A 19,416-nucleotide genomic window follows, 5' to 3' on the forward strand; every position below is an offset into this window, starting at 1 on the left:
GAGGTGGCAATTTGTCCAGGGTTTACCCCACCTACCGCCCGAATGCAGCTGAGATAGGCTCCAGCACCCCCTGCGACCCTGAAAGGGACAAGCGGTAGATAATGGATGGTTGGACGTTAAACTTCCATAGATTATAGATTCAGGGCCCACAACTTTAAACGATTTCAAGTATGTAGTTTTTTATTTGTACATAATTTGGGTCTCCAGCTCACAAAACCCACGAAAACAGGATTTCAAAAAATGTGAATACTGTGAAAAAATCAGCCCAAATTCACTTTGGTTCAATTGTCTCAGAAAGGATCAGTATGGGGAAGACTGCAGACTTGACAACTGGACAGAAGACCATCATTGATACCCTGCATAGGATGGGTAAGCCACAAAAATTCATAGCTAAGGAGGTGGGCTGTTCACAGAGGGCTGTGTTCAAGCAAATCAATGGAAAGTCTAGTGGAAGGGCAAAATGTGTCAGGAGAAGATGCACCAGCAGAATAGCTGACCGTGGGCTTCTGCGGATTATCAAACAGAGAAGATTCATACATTTGGCAGAGACCAGAAAGAGTTGACTGAGGCGGAGTCACAGTTTCAAAAACCACCACATTCAGACGCATCCGGGAGATGGGCTTCAACTGTCGGGTTCCTCGGGTCAAACTGCCTCTGAGCCTGAGCCAACGTAGGAAGCGTCTCAACCAGGCCAAGGAGAAGAAGGACTGGACTGTTGGCCAGTGGTCCAAAGTCCTCTTTTCCGATGAAAGTAAAGTGTGCCTTTCATTCGGGAATCAAGGTCCAAGGGTTTGGAGAACCCAAGCTGCTTGAGGTCCAGTGTGAAATATCAACAGTCAGTCATGATTTGGGGTGCGAGGTCCAGTGCAGGTGTTGGTAAACTCTGCTTTCTTAAATCCAAGAGCACCGCATCAGTCTACCAGAATGTTTTGGAGGACTTCATGATTCCTTCTGCTGAGGATCTGTATGGAGATGCAGATTTCATCTTCCAGCAGGACCTGGCCCCTGCCCATACCGCCAGAAGCACCAAAACCTGGTTTGATGCCCATGCCATCACAGTGCTTGACTGGCCAGCCAACTCGCCGGACCTAAACCCCATTGAGAATCTATGGGGTTTCATCAAGAGGAAAATGAGGGGCACCAGACCCAAAAACAAAGAAGAGCTGACAGCAAGCATCAAGGAAATCTGGGCTTCTATAACTCCCAGCCAATGCCACAGGCATATTGCCTCAATGCCACAGCGCATCGAAGCAGTGATTGAAGATTGAAGCGTCATTTTGAAAGTACCATATTTTCATTGATTTGATGTGATCCTAATTTGGTTTTTTTCTGCAAAAACTGAGAAGTAAATGGTGATTTCTTCACACTATTGTGATTTTTTGATATCCTGTTTTGGTGGGTTTTATAAGCTGGAAGTCCAAATTTTGTACAAATAAACAACTAAACACATTCGAAATTTTTTAAGATGTGGGCCCTGAATCTATAATCTATGGAAGTTTAACATCCATCCATCCATCCATCTATTTTCTACCGCTTGGCCCTTTCGGGGTCGCAGGGGGTGCTGGAGCCTATCCCAGCTGCACTCGGGCGGAAGGCGGGGTACACCCTGGACAAGTGGCCACCTCATCGCAGGGCCAACAAAGATAGACTGACATCAGTCACACTCACATTCACACAGTAGGGCCAATATAGTGTTGCCAATCAACGTTTTGAATGGAATTATAGAAATATATAACTTTTCCATGATATTCAGATTTTTTGGAATTTAGTCACACTGTGATACATACTAATTTCCACTCATAATCAGAGCTACACATAATGTGGTTAAATCACAGCTGTTTGTAATCATACATTTGGCCAGCAGAGGTTTTTTTTGTCGCAGCATGCATAAAGCTTCGAGAAATTCCCAAACCAACTGGCTCAGGTGGTTCAACGCTTCATGACCATCACTAGTAAATACTGTACTGTCAGTCTCTGGTTAGAGTTGCTTGTGACGTGACCCCAGGATGCAAAGGACAACAGACAGTGTGCAGGTGAAAATATAATGACAAACCAAAGGCTATAGTGCAACTGTGAAGTGCACTGGAAGCATAGGAAAAGCTATGCAGCAACACATTTTAAACACATCAAAAGCATACTAAGCAGTCTACAAAGTAATTAACAGTGATCCAGCCCTATTCAACAGATACATAGAAGCCTGATTGGCAAGGAAGAGCAGGTGAGTTTAGAGTTTTATTTAGAGCAGCGCCCAGGACAGAGGTGCAGTGACAGGAAAAAGCGAAAAACAAGAGCGCTGGACAGGAAAAGACACAGAATACAGGACATTTATAACAAAAACCCAAATAGTCATGAAGGATCATGACATGTATATTCTTACATTACTTCATAAAACTACTGTAGTTGGTTGTAGTCCTTTCTATTGTATTGTTTTTGATTCAGTATTTGTTATCTAAAAGTTACTTGTTCTTTTTATTAAAAGGCATGTTGCATGTCAGAATTGCCTTGTTTTGGTGGGGGCCAAGCTATAAATAAATTGATTTCAATCCATTAAAACAGGCTCTTTTGCAATAAGAGTATTTCAACGTATGAGCTGCACCACAAAACAAATTAAACTTGTATCTTGAGGTACCACTGTACTTTTTTAATATTAGTGCTCCTAATTTTAGTCAGTCATTGATTTTCACATTTTAAAAAAGTTGCTATTTAGCCAGAAATACTCAACCTATACCAAAAAAATCAACAGCAGGCCAGGAAAATGTTCTTATTTGTGTTCTGATAGCATCTTATTGTATTAATGCTCACCCCTGGCTGTAAAAATATCTATATTAATGGTTGATAAAGACAGAAATGCATGTCATCGATCATACACTTTTGAATGTGTTGATGCAAGTTCAGTAAAGCACTTAAAAGCATACACAGTAGATTAGTTTCTTTAATTTACATCATGGTGTATATGGTGTATATGTTCTATTATTGCTTGTATTAAAACAATTTAACTTAACCCTTAACATGTGTATGTTTGCCTCAGGTGACTATGGCATCCCCCGACCGTGGCACTTTCCTTTTCATATGAATTACTGGAGTGGACTACCCTTGGAGGCCGGCATGCCAATCCCACCTGCCCCTCCTGAGCAAGGGGAAGGTGAGGCTCCTAGTTGCTACACTTTTTACCGCTACTGCTAAAATGTGAGAGGTCTACACACTTTTTTAAACATTTGTTTATTGGAAATACAATCAAACACATGACGAATGTTATTTTTTTCTCCCCCAAACAAGTAACCCACAAAAATGCATCAATGCACATGCATCAATCAAATAAGTACAGGCAAATATTGACATAATGGTTTATGGTTTGAGTTTATTTCGAACATGCATACACTTACAACATGATACATCACGATTTCCAATTTCTTTTTTCAACATGTTCGAAAAGGAGTAGGAAGAAGCAGCGCTTATCTAATCCTACCCCTTTTCCATTACACAGCAATTTCTAACGCTTTTGTTCACTTCCTGTTCTCAGTGTGTTCACAATATACTCCATAAATAATAACATACAAAAATAAATACAAATGAGTGAAGTCAGTTGTATTTCATATGGTGAGATAGATAAGATTATCAATAAATTCAGAATGTTTATCATGGTTATTCTTTGTACTTTGTAAACACTTTGAGTTTGAACAGTTTCTTCATTTGGATCATATTAGTACACTGTTTGATTTCTTTACTTAATCCATTCCATAATTTAATTCCACATACTGATAAACAATGTTGTGCGTTCGTACAAATATTTTAAACTATATTTTTCTCAAAGGTTATATTTTTCTTCTATTGTTGAGAAGAATTGTTTTATGTTCTTGGGTAGTAGGTTATAGTTTGCTTTGTGCATAAATGTAGCTGTCTGCAAATTCACTATATCGTGGCGTTTCAATATTTTCGATTCAATAATAAAGGGTTTGAGTGTTGTCTATATTCAACATTATGTATTATTCTAACTGATCTTTTTTGTAACAAGGTTAGTGACTGAAGCATACTTTTGTATTTATTTCCACATATTTCTGCACAATAACCCAGATATGGTAAAGAATATGAACTGATGTCTGGTCCAATACATATTTAGCTTTATTCATTATAATTGTATTTGATGCCACTTTATTTTTTATATGAAATTTCCAGTTCATTTTATTATCAATCATTAGTACACCTCGAAATTCTTATTTAATTTACTCTTTCAATTTCTATTCCGTCCATTTGTGTTTGTCTTTCTCTTCTACTGTTACCGAATAGCATTACTTTAGTTTTACTGAGGTTTAAGGATAATCTGTTTTGGTCAAACCATCCTTTTAATTTATACATTTATTCTGTTATTATTTGTATTAGCTTCTGTGTGTTCTCTCCTAAACGAAATGCTGTTGTATTGTCCGCAAATAATATTAACTTTTAGTCTTTTGTAACTTTACCAATTCCATTTATATAAAGATTGATCCCTGTGGGACGCCACAGGATATATTTAGCGTTGTAGACGAGTGTTTGCCTAGCTTCACGTATTGCTTCCTGTTGGTTAACTTCTTATCAAGTTTAAATCCAACCCTCTGTTGCCATACCGTTGTAATTTTTTGATAAAAATATTGTGATTAATTGTGTCAAATGCTTTAGTTACATCCATAAACACTGCAGATGCACACTGTTTACCATCTATTTAATTGGTAATTTCCTCTGTTATTTCGATTAAAGCCATCGATGTTGAAATATTAATTTTGTATCCACATTGGTTCTCAGCGACTATTGTTTGTTTGTTGATGAAATTGTCCAATCTGTTATTGAATAGTTTTTTGATGATTTTAGAAAATTGTGAATGTAAAGAAACAGGTCTATAGAATTTAATTTGGTGTTTGTTTCCAGTCTTATAAAATGGTACAACTGTTTGGAAATGTCTTGTTTGAAATGATAGGTTACTAATGTACATTAATGGTCCTGAGATCTCTTCAGTAACCTTTTTTATCGTTTGTGTATCAATTCCATTACAATCGATTGAAGTCTTGGATTTAAAAAATGTTCACGATTTTAACTATTTCCTCTTGTGTCACTTTCGTGAGGAACATTGAGTTGGGATTTCTACTTACAGTGTTATTGAAGTCATCAGTTGAAACTGTGTCTGGAGTCCTTTTCTCCAATTTTGGTCCAATATTTACAAAGTAATTATTGAAGCTTTCAACTACTTTCTTCTTGTTGTCATTATTTATGTTTCCGTCTGAGAAGTATTGGGTGTAATTGGTGTATTCGGTGCCATTTTTCTTTCTTTAGTTTATTTCGAACATGAACACACTTACAGTATAATACATCACACAATTTCATATCATTTCATTTTACATCATGCCCGAAAAGGAGTAGGAAGAAGCAAAGCTTAATAATGCTATTGAGAATGCCCCATGTTGCTCTCATATTGTTTTTGTTCCTGTCTAATAATTGACTGTAATATTATTTTCTACTTGTTCGTAGTATGCTAGTTAGCTTGTTTTTATAATTTGTGTATGTATTTTCTGCCTCTGTAGTCCACTGTGTTATAAATGTTCGATATCATGTATTCTTCTCAGAAGCATTTTTTAATCCTTTTGTCATCCATGGTTGATTGTTCGTTCTCTGCTTTCTGCTGAGTTGTTTCCATGGACAATGCTTGTCATAAAGCATTATGGACATGTTTAATAATTTACCATATCCTTCATCAACATAATTTTCATTGTACACATTGTCCCAATTTTGCTTTTTGAAAGCAATCATATTCTTCTCTTTGCATAGTCTTCAAAATGTATTTTTTGTCATCCATATTCCTCTTCTTGTCGTTTCCATCATATATTGTGAAAACTGGCAGATGGTCATTTTTTTACATACCTGCCTCATCAGCTCTTTTTGGGTGGGAAAAGTTTGTTGCTTTGCCCTGCTGCCATTTTTAAGCTGATGTAGCATACTAGCGTGTCTCATTAGGTGCATGTATGCACGCACACCGCTGATGTAACTTTGTTTTTGTTCTGTTCAGGTTGGACTTGGAGTGGAGCTTTGGCGATTGAATAACTGTGTTGTTAATCATAAGTTAATTGTTGCATTCCTACGTAATACCCTTAATTATGCTTTGCCTTTTTGATGTCCTTTAAGAGGATGCAAGGAAATAAAGTATCTTCCTGATTTAACTTCTTTCTAGAGACAGGACGTTGTTTTGGTAAACGTTTTAGTTCATTTGCATGTAATTAGGCCTAACAGGTGGAGTTGCAATGCTTCCTTTGCAAAGGAAATGAACGTGCCATTATTTCAGGCATTCTTTTTTATTTACAACACCACAGATTGTTCACACTTGGCTTTTCTGTCTAATCGCCTCAGTTATGTTTCCGTTTGTAGATCGCATTGAACCAGAGCCTAGTAACCTGGTCCTTGGCGTAAGCATATCAAACCTGGTGAAAATCTATGAGAAAGGAGGCAGGTTGGCTGTCAACCACCTCAACCTGAAGTTCTATGAAGGGCAGATCACCTCATTTCTGGGCCACAACGGAGCTGGCAAAACTACTACCATGTAAGAGTTCATTTATGTCATATTTTAGGCTGAGGCCATATTTTTGTGGCAGTTTATCATGTGAGTTTAGCCAATGCTATAAAACCTTTTGTTGCAAACTATAAAGCCCTTGCAAATAAATACAGCATATGCTGTGTATTACATGATTAAAATGATACAATTAATTACCGGTACGTCAATATTGCAAGGGTTCTCAATTATTTTTCAGTCCTGATTTAGAGAGAACCTGATAATGTTATTGATTTGTCTGTACAAACCACTTTATGAGTTGCTGGCACCAGCATTCTGCAAGCAATCGACTGATTATTAACATGAATTAATACAATGAATGAGTTTAGATAATATCTGCAACACCTACAAAAATAAAAATAAATCATTAGTTTTATTAACTTAATTTGTAACATTTAAAAATTGGAAGTTTCAAGCACTGCTGCCACCCAGCTGGAGGTTTGTTTATTGTTTAAGTATGAATACAAACACTAATACTGTACCGTGGTACCTGAAGATACAAGTTGGATTTGTTTTGTGATGCAACTCGTACCTTGAAAAACTTGTATTGCGAAACAAAGTTGCCTATTGAAATTAATAAAAATTTTCAATCGGTGCTTGGTCTCCCAAAAACAGCACAGTTGTTCATGTAACATGCCTTTTGAAAATAACTGTCATAATAAGAAATATTCTTTCAAAAACATTACAATAGAATGTTAAGTTCAGCTAGTGTAGAATTTTATTTGAAATGTTTTTTTTAAAGCGTAGAATAGGTTGTTGCATCAAAAAATGTCAAATAAGAACTACATTTCCCTACAAATTTATATTTTTATGTCAAAATGGAATTATATTTATCTTTATCGACATACATTATTTCCTGGTTATTGTGGGCTATGTAAAATTATGTGACGGGCCAGATTTGGCCTCTGGGTCTTGTGTTTGACACATGTGATGTACAGCATTTACCTTGGAGAGAGGACTTTTAAGGTGTCTCCTTCCAGTTGCTTCTCCGTCAAACACCGTCAGCGGCTTTTCCATATTTTAATGGATAAATGTCCGCCCTTTAGATATTTTTTTAACATCCTTGACTCGTGTCATCTCATTCTGCTTCAATATGGTGCAGACTAGCAGTGATGCACTGGAACTGCTTCACCATGTCGGCTGCATGCTAGGTCATGTTTTTGATTATATATTTCTTGAATATCAACATGTTTTTACAAGGGTTGAAAACACAAAGATATGTCAATATCTAGCTATAAGCTAATAATGTTAGCAAATAAGACACCAGATGTTTTGGTTGGATCATATGGGGTTCACTGTGACATTTGCTTGGCTAACCATCAGGTGGAAGGCTTGTAAGCCGAATTTTTGCTTTCAGCCTAAAGCATAACAATTAGCCAAGAGACAGTTCATATCCCAAAAACCTGTAAACTAAGACATTCATATCCCTAGGTACCACTACTGAAGGTCCCCCCTGCCTCTCACACCCCCCATCCCTTACATTACATTTGAATAAATGTATTATTTCCTGTATTATTACCGACCAGTGGCCCTCACTCCGGTCGGTAATCATGAAGTGCTTCGAGAGACTGGTTCTCCAGCACATCAAGGACCATATCCCTCCAGACTTTGACCCCCACCAGTTCGCATACCGGGCGAAAAAGATCCACAGAGGACGCCATCGCTGTTGCTCTCCACTCTGCTCTGAACCACCTGGAGCAGCAGCAGAGCTACGTCCGGATGCTCTCTGTGGATTATAGTTCTGCCTTCAATACAATAATCCCGGACAGACTCTGCAATAAACTGGACACTCTTGGCCTCCCCCCTCTCACAAACGCCTGGATAAGGGACTTCCTAAGGGACTTCCTAACGGACCGACCCCAGAATGTGAGACTTGGCCCCCACCTCTCATCCACCCGGACGCTGAGCATCGGCTCCCCACAGGGCTGTGTGCTGAGCCCCCTCCTCTACTGCCTCTACACCCATGACTGCAGTCCAGCCCACAGTGACAACCTTATCGTCAAGTTTGCTGACGATACCACAGTGGTTGGGCTCATCTCCAGGGGTGACGAGGCTGCCTACAGGGAGGAGGTCCTGAAGCTGACGGCCTGGTCTTCGGAGAACAACCTCGCTCTCAACACCAGCAATACCAGAGAGATCATCGTCGACTTCAGGAGGAGCAGCACCGACCCTGCCCCCATCTACATCAACGGCGAGCGTGTGGAGGGGGTCCACACCTTCAGGTACCTTGGAGTCCACATCTCTAACGACTTTTCCTGGACAGTCAACACCACAGCAATCATCAAGAAGGCTCAGCAGCGGCTACACTTCCTGAGACTCCTCAGGAAGTACAACCTGAAGCCTGACCTGCTGCTGACCTTCTACCGCTCGTCCATCGAGAGCCTGCTGACCTACTGTATTACAGTATGGTACGGCAGCTGCACTGCAGCAGACAGGGAGAGGCTGCAAAGAGTGGTCAAGACGGCTCAAAAGATCATCGGCCGCCCTCTCCCCTCTCTGATGGACATCTACACCTCCCGCTACCTCAACAGAGCCAGTGCCATCATCAAGGACAGCACCCACCCTGGCTCTGACCTGTTCCACCTGCTGCCCTCTGGGAAGCGCTACAGGTGCATTAAAACCAAGACGAACAGGCTAAAAAACAGCTTCTTCCCCAGGGCCATAACCACCCTGAACAGACTTCCCCATTGACCCTCATAACTGCCTTCTCTTCGGTGCAATAACCCATTCCACCAACCACCCTGTTTCATGTAGATATTCATGTACATATTCATTTCACCCTTTGTATAGAGTGTACACTTGTTTTATCGCACTGTATGGAATGGCCTCAATCTCGTTACCCTGCATAATGACAATAAAGCTTATTCTGATTCTGATTCTGATTTACATCCAGCAGCCACACTAAAAATCTACTTAAATACATCATGTTCTATAGTTGCCTTTAGTAGTTTTGTTTGTGTGCTATATTTCAGATCTGTCCTGACCGGTTTGTTCCCACCTACCTCGGGGACAGTGTACATAAACGGGATGGACATCCGCTACGACATGGACATCATCCGAAGGACCCTAGGCGTGTGTCCGCAACACAATATCCTGTTTGACACGTAAGTGTCACGCCCTGCTTGACAGTTTCGTCTTGTGTCTGTGTTTTCCTATGTTTCTTGCTTAGTTCCGGTCCAGCTGTCTTTTTTCTACAAACCCCAAAACCAGTGAAGTTGTCACGTTGTGTAAATTGTAAATAAAAATAAAATACAATGATTTGCTAATCCTTTTCAACCTATATTCAATTAAATAGACTGCAAAGACAAGACACTTAATGTTCGAACTGGAAATCTTATTTTTTGCAAATATTAGCTCATTTGGAATTTGATGCCAGCAACATGTTTCAAAAAAGCTGGCACAAGTGGCAAAAAAGCCTGAGAAAGTTTTGGTATGCTCATCAAACACTTATTTGGAACATCTCACAGGTGAACAGGCTAATTGGGAACAGGTGGGTGTCATGATTGGGTATAAAAGCAGCTTCCATGAAATGCTCAGTCATACAAAAACAAGAATGGGGCGAGGGTCACCACTTTGTCAACAAATGCGTGAGCAAATTGTCGGAGCAGTTTAAGAACCACATTTCTCAACGAGCTATTGCAAGGAATTTAGGGATTTCACCATCTACAGTCTGTAATATCATCAAAAGGTTCAGCTAATCTGGAGAAATCACTGCACGTAAGCGATGATATTACGGACCTTCGATCCCTCAGGTAGTAATGCATCAAAAAGCAACATCAGTGTGTAAAGGATATCACCACATGGGCTCAAGAACACTTCAGAAAACCACTGTCAGTAACTACAGTTTGTCGCTACAACTGTAAGTGCAAGTTAAAACTCTACTATGCGAAGCAAAAACCATTTATCAACAACACCCAGAAATGTTGCCGGCTTCGCTGGGCCCGAGCTCATCTATGATGGACTGATGCAAAGTGGAAAAGTGTTCTGTGGTCTGACGAGTCCACATTTCAAATTGTTTTTGGAAACTGTGGATGTTTTGTCCTCCGGACCAAAGAGGAAAATAACCATCCGGATTGTTATAGGCGCAAAGTTCAAAAGCCAGCATTTGTGATGGTATGGGGGTGTGTTAGTGCCTAAGGCATGAGTAACTTACACATCTGTGAAGGCACCATTAATGCTGTAAGGTACATACAGGTTTTGTAGCAACATATGTTGCCATCCAAGCAACGTTACCATGGACGCCCCTGCTTATTTCAGCAAGACAATGCCAAGCCACGTGTTACATCAACGTGGCTTCATAGTAAAAGAGTGCGGGTACTAGACTGGCCTGCCTGTAGTACAGACCTGTCTCCCATTGAAAATGTGTGGCGCATTATGAAGCCTAAAATACCACAACGGAGACCCCCGGACTGTTGAACAACTTAAGCTGTACATCAGGCAAGAATGGGAAAGAATTCCACCTGAAAAGCTTAAAAAATTGGTCTACTCAGTTCCCAAACGTTTATTGAGTGTTAAAAGAAAAGGTGATATAAGGCAGTGGTAAAAATGTGTCAGGGTTGTCCCTGACAGTTTGATCAAGTTTTGGTTTTCCTCTGCGTTTGTCTTAGTTTCCTGTCTTTAGTTCCTGTCAGTGCTTTTATTTTGTCTTCATTTCCTGATTGTCTCCCTAAGTGCTTTGTCCCCTCAGCTGTGGCTGATTGGCACGTGGCCACACCTGGTGCCAGTCAGCCAGCTGCCTATTTAAACCTGTCCTGCCCTCCAGTCACTGCTGGATCATTGTCATTACAATACTTGTCACTTGTCACTTACCTTCTACCTATTTGTCGTTGTAGCTCCGTCTACTTTTGTCCACTCCGCTTTAGTCATAGTTCCTTCGTGTCACAGCAAGTGTTTTTGTTTATTGTCCATAGTTAGCTTTGTGCTATTTTAGTTTATAGCTTAGTTTGTTCTCCGCCTTGTGCGCACCTTTTGTTTGTTCCCTTTTGTTTGTTTTTTGCCAGAGTATTTTAATTAAATCATGTTTTCCCATTCAATGCCTGCCATCATCTCTGCACCTTGGGGTTCGTATCCACCTACAAACTTTGACAAAATGCCCCTGTGCCAACTTTTTTGCAATCTGTTGCTGCCATTAAATTGTAAGTTAATGATTTTTTTTTTTTTTTTTAAATTAAGTTTCTCAGTTCGAACATTAAATATCTTGTCTTTGTAGTGAATTCAATTGAATAATTTTAAAAGGATTTGCCAATCGTTGTATTCAGTTTTAATTTACGAATTACACAACTTGCCAACTTAACTGGTTTTGGGGTTTGTAGTTCTACTTTCGTTTTGGTATGTTATGCAGTAAATTTACTCCTGCCTCTAAGCAATGGCTCCTCTCACCTTTTCTCGAATTTGCAATTTAGACTATTTAGGTTCAGCTGTTGGTTACTTGGTTCATTGTTAATGTGCAATGGCATTGTTTAATGTGCTGTGATCATGCTGACAAGCTGTTTTATTTTCCTGTCGAAGTTTCATCATGCCGTGTGCACTCTCTAGTTGCACTTGCCTGCTTTGGACAATAAATATATTTTTACTTGCACAGTTTGCTGTCCTCAGTATTCAGGGATCACGACTACCGCAAACTGTGCGCAAATGTGACAGTAAGTATTTTACACAGCGCTATGACTGCCTTTGGTACAGCTACAAAACTGAGTAAGAGTCAGTATGTGGGTACAGTAGGAACAAAAAATTGTCTTTTGGAAGACAATGTCTCAAGTGGTAAGATTTATTACTGTGGGTTGCACAAAAATCAACTGTATAATTAAAGCATTTTTATGGTTAAATAACAGTCACAATGATGCAGTACAGTTCTACACAAATACTGTACATCACAGATGTTGTATCTGATCATGTACTGTATACCTGGGATATTCATCTAAATTGTTTTGAGGGCCTCATTACCAGAAAGCCAAGGACCGGGGGGCTGACTTCTCCCTTCATATATTCCGGAGAACCAGAGTCCTCTACAGTAGATATTTGATTTTGGTCTATTTATTTTGTGAGATTTACAGGAGCAATCTGTTTTTAAGGATCTTCCGCATAAAATCTAGTTAAAGATCATATCTATGACAGCACTCTAGTGTTTTTAAGAATCAAAATTAGTTTTTTTAAACTGAACTTGGGAGCCACCAATTGAATAGCTCAAATGATTTAAAAAAAATACCTAAAATGGAACATTCAGGAGCACCACTAGTGTAGCTGAAGCAGTTGAACAAATGACTAATGACTACATCTGAAGAAAAGAAGCTATACTGCAACACATTAGTTACATAAATCATATTACAAAAGAAAAATGTACTGCTAAAAAGGGGGGGACTTAAAGGGGTGCCCTGAGAAACGCCTCAGTTATGTAAATCACATGTTTGGACTCCTTGTTTGCTAACAAGGTAAAAATGTCAATGCAAGGATCAGCCAATGTGTTTACAGTGGCCCAAGTTCCTCAATACAATAGGAGTATTGTAGCGTTTTTTGGAATTTGCTCCAAACATGTTTTTCTCAAGTTTTGAGCTGAACTCGGGGACCGGTAAAGTGTCAATCCCGGGCCGGATTTGACTGGGTTGCATATGACGTCACATTCGAGTTTCTTCATCGCGGCTTAATTTTACATGATGGTCAAGCAGCTTGAGCGTAGCTTTAAAAGAAGTGAGAGTGAGTGTAGAGTTTGAGCAGAAAATGCTGTATTGCTCTTATGTTCTTGGCTGTTCCTGTTGTTCAAATAGAGAGATGGGAAAGAGCTTTCATAGATTCCCGAAATAATTGATTCATAAAGGTAATAAAGTCTTGTAAAAAATGAAAGTGCGTCTAAGGAAATGGGTCTTAAAATGATCACTTTCATCATCTTGTGGAATACAATCAGACCATGCTTGTGTCTGCAGCGATCACTTTGTAAAATGTTTGTTTGAACATTTGATTTGTTTGAGAATCTTTCTGTGATGCAATCGAGTTTATTCTCTACTATATTAGTAGTGTTTGGGAGCATAACTAAATCTAAGAAAAGGACAACAGACCGCATTAGTTGCTCTTTTTCTTTTGTGGTTACTATTCCTAAATATAACTATGAAGACCTGGTTGTGCAAATAAACTAACTTAAGTCCTAGTAATAAATATTGTGATTGTTGGTTCAATCCACCGTATTTTCGATTTTCATAACAAAAACTAAAAGCTTTGCTGTTGTTGTTCTGCAGGAAAGCCAAGTTCTTTATTTGACACGGATGACCACATTATAGCTTATTTGGTGTTATTTATTAGCCTCAAGAAAATATCCCTAATATTAATAAACTAGATGAATCTCTCGTAGGCTCAACAGCATATACTGCATCTGGATATTGCAAGCAAACATTGCTGAACAATAGGGACATCTATAGCTAAATAATTAAAAGTACTAATGATTGTCACACACACACTAGGTGTGGCGAAATTATTCTCTGCATTTGACCCATCACCCTTGATCACCCCCTGGGAGGTGAGGGGAGCAGCCCGGGAATCATTTTTGGTGATTTAACCCCCAATTCCAACCCTTGATGCTGAGTGCCTGAGACAAAATATGAACTTCACACCATAAAAACAACTGCAGGCATGAATTGTAGATTAGACTAATATTTGTAGCAAGAAATCTATTGCAAACAAACGTAACCTTTTTCCCATTAGCGTCACGATCACAGCAGCACGGCACTCGTTATGTAATCCAATACGTTACTTAGCAATGCACAAATATAAGTCCAACTTTGTCTTTCACCGAGTAATGCTTAATTTGTGGACCCCTCAGATGTAAATACATGATGTTCCTCCGATATTTTCTTCTGTAATTACTGTGAGTGTCCAATGAAGGGAGGTTGTTGCGAGCACTAATGTCTTGGTGATGATAAATGGTTTAAATCTTTTAAAAAAACTATTTCTTGAGAGTGTAAAAATCCACTTCATCCCATTTTAAATATTTTTTTCATGATCCCTTATATATTTACCTCTAAACCTTTCAAAATACGGCCAAATCCGCACTGATGTAGGTAAATAAACAGTAGCTTAATGGACATCTAGATCATCGCCTGCAACCCGGAATTGCCTCGAAGTCACGTGATTGCAAGCCAGCTATTGAATAGTCCTGGTGTACAGTGTATCTGCTTAATAGTGTTTGTATATGTTATTGCAGTAAATATTGATTTAAATATCACACTTTCTCTCTGCAGTTTAACAGTGGAGGAGCATGTGTGGTTTTATGGACGTCTAAAAGGTTTGTCCGAAGAAGAGGTGAAAGCAGAGATGGACCCTCTACTCGATGATGTTGGTCTGCTGCACAAAAGACATGAACAGACCAAAAACCTCTCTGGTGAGTAGACAATATAGATATTCAGGATGGTAGCCATCAGAAAAAAATTACTTTCTGCTACATAGTGAAACATTCCCCTCTTCCTACTAGGTGGCATGCAGAGGAAGCTGTCTGTGGCAATTGCATTTGTTGGAGGCTCCAAAGTGGTTGTTTTGGATGAACCTACAGCAGGGGTTGACCCGTACGCCCGCAGAGGGATCTGGGACCTGCTGCTCAAATATCGCAAAGGTGAACTGGAAGCTCACCAGAGCTTCCAGTTCTGGTGAGCAGAAAATGACAGTGTTGTATTATTTTTAAAACGTACCGCAGAACATACTATTCTTTACATTTAAATACCGGTACCTTAATTACATTATTGGTCATGTGTTTTCTTGCAGATTAGGTTCTTACAGTGTTTAGCCAACAACAAACATAACGGAACTGCAATGTTGTTTTTTCTTTTTTCCTCCTTCAGACCGAACCATCATCCTGTCCACTCACTACATGGATGAGGCAGAGCTACTTGGTGATCGAATAGCTATCATCTCCCATGGAAAGCTATGCTGCTGTGGCTCGCCCCTCTTTCTAAAATCTAAACTGGGATCTGGCTACTATCTGACCGTGGTCAAGAAGGAACAAGTGAACCCCAGCACACCCACCCAGGGGCGTCGAGGTGGGGGGGTAAGTGGAGATGTTGTATCGGGGCTTTTGTAAAGTTGGAATACTTTTTTTTCTGTCATTTAAATATACCATACCACGCCAACTTTATTTATAAAGCCTTTTAAAAACAACCACAGTTATAAAACAAAGGGCTGTAGACCACAAGCAAGTAAAACTATAAAAAAAAGCAAAGGCATAAGACAGACTAAAACATATAATTTAAAACAGTTATTCTCAAACTGTGGTATGGGTACCACTGGCGGTGTGCGTGCTCCATCTAGTGGTACTCAAAATAATCAATTAAGTGACTAGTGTTTTATTTGAAAATAATCAAACAGTGTTACTGTTCAAACTGTGCATTTTGTTTCAGTGGCCAAAAATATTTCATATACTTGGTAAATAAAACCTCTACCTTGTTTTCAATGACTACTTAAGCCTACTAAGCTATAGTATTTTAATGTTGGTCATTATGGTGGTACTTGGCTATTTTTTTTTTTTTTTTTTTTTTTTATTTATTTTTTTTTTTTTAAACCGCCTCAACGGTGGACCAGGCGGAAGATGGCGGCAGCGGAATGCACCACAACGGCTGGGAAGGCGGATGAAGGCTGCAGCAAAGACGGGTCCCCAGTCGTCTTGGTCTCCATGCCACTGGACCCTGGCCCGCTCAATGCCAAGGACTGTGTGGTGGCTGACCGTGCACCAGTCTCCCCACATTAAAAGATTCCACGCACAGGCGTCCTCCATATAGGGAATCCACCCTAACATCCCGGAATATGTGGATCACGGATTGGCCTACACAGCCATCTACGGATCCACAAATAGACGACCCTACGGAGGACAGTCATACTCGTTTCGAGTGACCGCCGACGACGACTTGGCTATATAAATAAACATTGATTGATTGATTGATTGATACTTAGAGAGACATTTTTTTTTTGAGGTGCTACTTGGTAAAAAAAGAATTTCATAAACACTGATTTAAAACAAACGTAAAATATATTTTAAAAAAAAGATCATATTAAAAAATTATCATTAAAAACAATGAGTCAAATACAGTGCATCCGGAAGGTGTTTGCACATTTTGTTATGTTACAGTCACAGCATTATTCCAAAATGCAATAAAATCTTTTATTTTTCCTCAAAATTGTAGACATCATAATGACAATGTGAACATTTTTTTTATTTGTTTTTAGAGATTCTAGCTCCATCAGGTGGAATGGGAAGCATGGGTTTGAAGCCATTTTGAGATATTTCCAGATATGTTCAAAGTGATTCAAGTCTGGGCTCTGGCTGGGCCGCTCAAGGACATTTACAGAGTTGATATATTTGATATATTGGCTGTGTGTTAGGGCGTTTGTCCTGCTGAAAGATTAACTGTCGCCCTAGTCGAAGTTCAAGAACGCTCTGAAGCATGTTTTCAGCCAGGATGTCTCTATACATTGCTGCATTCATATTTCCCTCTATCCTGACTAGTCTCCCAGTTCCTGCTGCTGAAAACATCCCCACAGTATGATGCTGCCACCACCATGCTTCATTGTAGGGATGGTATTGGCATGGTGATGAGCGGTGCCTGGTTTTCTCCAAACATGATGCCTGGCATTCATGCTAAAGAGTTCAATCTTTGTCTCATCAGATCAGAGAATTGTATTTCTCATGGTCTGAGAGTCTTTCAGATGCATTTTGGCAAACTCCAGGCTATTTACCAAGGAATGGCTTCCTTCTGGCAACTCAACCATACAGGCCTGATTGGTGGATTGCTGCAGAGATGGTTGTCCTTACGGAAGGTTCTCTTCTACAGAGGAATGGTGTAGCTCTGACAGAATGACCATCAGGTTTTTGGTCACCTCCCTGACTAGTAGGGCCCCTCTCCCCCGATCGCTCAGTTTAGACGACCGGCCAGCTCTCGGGAGAGTGTCGGTGGTTCCAAATTTCTTCCTTTTAATGGATGATGGAGGCAACTGTTCTCATTGGGACCGTCATATTTTTTTGTACCCTACCTAACCCTGCATCTTGTTTTGGAGTTCAATAGACAATTCTTTTGACTTCATGCTTGGTTTGTGCTCTGCCATGCACAAATGTCAGATGTGGGCCCTCATACTGTATATCACATGTGTGTCACTTTCCAAATCATGTCCAATCAACAAATTTACAACAGGTGGACTCCAATTAGGCTGTACAACATCTTAAGTGCGATCAGTTGAAACAGGATGCATCTGAACTCACTTTTGAGCTCCACTGCAAAGGCTGTGGATACTTAAAGGCCTACTGAAACCCACTACTACCGACCACCCAGTCTGATAGTTTATATATCAATGATGAAATCTTAACATTGCAACACATGCCAATACGGCCGGGTTAACTTATAAAGTGCAATTTTAAATTTCCCGCGAAACTTCCGGTTGAAAACGTCTATGTATGATGACGTATGCGCGTGACGTGAATGGTTGAAACGGAAGTATTCGGACCCATTGGATCCAATACAAAAAGCTCTGTTTTCACCCCATAATTCCACAGTATTCTGGACATCTGTCTTGGTAAATCTTTTGCAATTTGTTTAATGAACAATGAAGACTGCAAAGAAGAAAGCTGTAGGTGGGATCGGTGTATTAGCGGCTGGCTGCAGCAACACAACCAGGAGGACTTTGAGATGGATAGCAGACGCGCTAGCCGCCGACCTCACCTTGACTTCCTCCGTCTCCGGGCCGCTGACCGCATCTATGATCGGGTGAAGTCCTTCGTCGCTCCCTCGATCGCTGGAACGCAGGTGAGCACGGGTGTTGATGAGCAGATAAGAGCTAGCTGGCGTAGGTAGATAGTTAATGTTTTTAGCATAGCTCTGTCGAAGTCCCGTAGCTAAGTTAGCTTCAATGGCGTCGTTAGCAACAGCATTGTTAAGTTTCGCCAGGCTGGAAAGCATTAACTGTGTAGTTACATGTCCATGGTTTAATAGTATTGTTGATTTTCTGTCTATCCTTCCAGTCAGGGGTTTATTTCTTTTGTTTCTATCTGCATTTAAGCCCGATGCTATCACGTTAGCTCCGTAGCTAAAGAGCTTCGCCGATGTATTGTCATGGAGATAAAAGTCACTGTGAATGTCCATTTCGCGTTCTCGACTCTCATTTTCAAGAGGATATAGTATCCAAAGTGGTTTAAAATACAAATCCGTGATCCACAATAGAAAAAGGAGAAAGTGTGGAATCCAATGACCCCTTGTACCTAAGTTACGGTCAGAGCGAAAAAAGATACGTCCTGCACTGCACTCTAGTCCTTCACTCTCAGGTTCCTCATCCACAAATCTTTCATCCTCGCTCAAATTAATGGGGTAATCGTCGCTTTCTCAGTCCGAATCGCTCTCGCTGCATTGTAAACAATGGGGAAATGTGAGGAGCCCTTCAACCTGTGACATCACGCTACTTCCGGTATAGGCAAGGCTTTTTTTATCAGCGACCAAAAGTTGCGAACTTTATCGTCGATGTTCTCTACTAAATCCTTTCAGCAAAAATATGGCAATATCGTGAAATGATCAAGTATGACACATAGAATGGATCTGCTATCCCCGTTTAAATACAAAAATGTAATTTCAGTAGGCCTTTAATGTACATGTGATTTCTAAGTTTTTTATTTTTAATACATTTACAAAAAGCTTTTACATTGTCATTATGAGGTATTGTGTGTGGAATTTTGAGGACAAACATTGATTTATTCTGATTTGGAATAAGGCTGTAACATAACAAAATGTGGAAAAAGTGAAGTGCTGTGAATACTTTCCGGATGCACTGTATAAGGCAGTTCAAGTAATCAAAAAGACTTCAAGAGCTCAAAAATTCTCATACTGGGTTAAAAGCCA

General features: G+C 39.8%; 1 protein-coding gene across 3 annotated transcripts in view; it reads left to right on the forward strand.

The window, feature by feature from the left end:
* abca7 (ATP-binding cassette, sub-family A (ABC1), member 7) overlaps positions 1-19,416 on the forward strand; it is a 98,880-nt gene that overhangs the window by 25,792 nt on the left and 53,672 nt on the right. For all 3 annotated transcript variants that reach the window (XM_062028468.1, XM_062028470.1, XM_062028469.1), the window contains exons 18-23: positions 3,029-3,142; positions 6,388-6,559; positions 9,541-9,672; positions 14,791-14,930; positions 15,021-15,158; positions 15,385-15,590. In XM_062028468.1, coding sequence (XP_061884452.1) covers positions 3,029-3,142; positions 6,388-6,559; positions 9,541-9,672; positions 14,791-14,930; positions 15,021-15,158; positions 15,385-15,590 — 902 coding nt within the window. The remainder of the gene's footprint in view (positions 1-3,028; positions 3,143-6,387; positions 6,560-9,540; positions 9,673-14,790; positions 14,931-15,020; positions 15,159-15,384; positions 15,591-19,416) is intronic.

This window comes from Entelurus aequoreus, linkage group LG19 (assembly GCF_033978785.1).
Source record: "Entelurus aequoreus isolate RoL-2023_Sb linkage group LG19, RoL_Eaeq_v1.1, whole genome shotgun sequence".
Taxonomy (NCBI): domain Eukaryota; kingdom Metazoa; phylum Chordata; class Actinopteri; order Syngnathiformes; family Syngnathidae; genus Entelurus; species Entelurus aequoreus.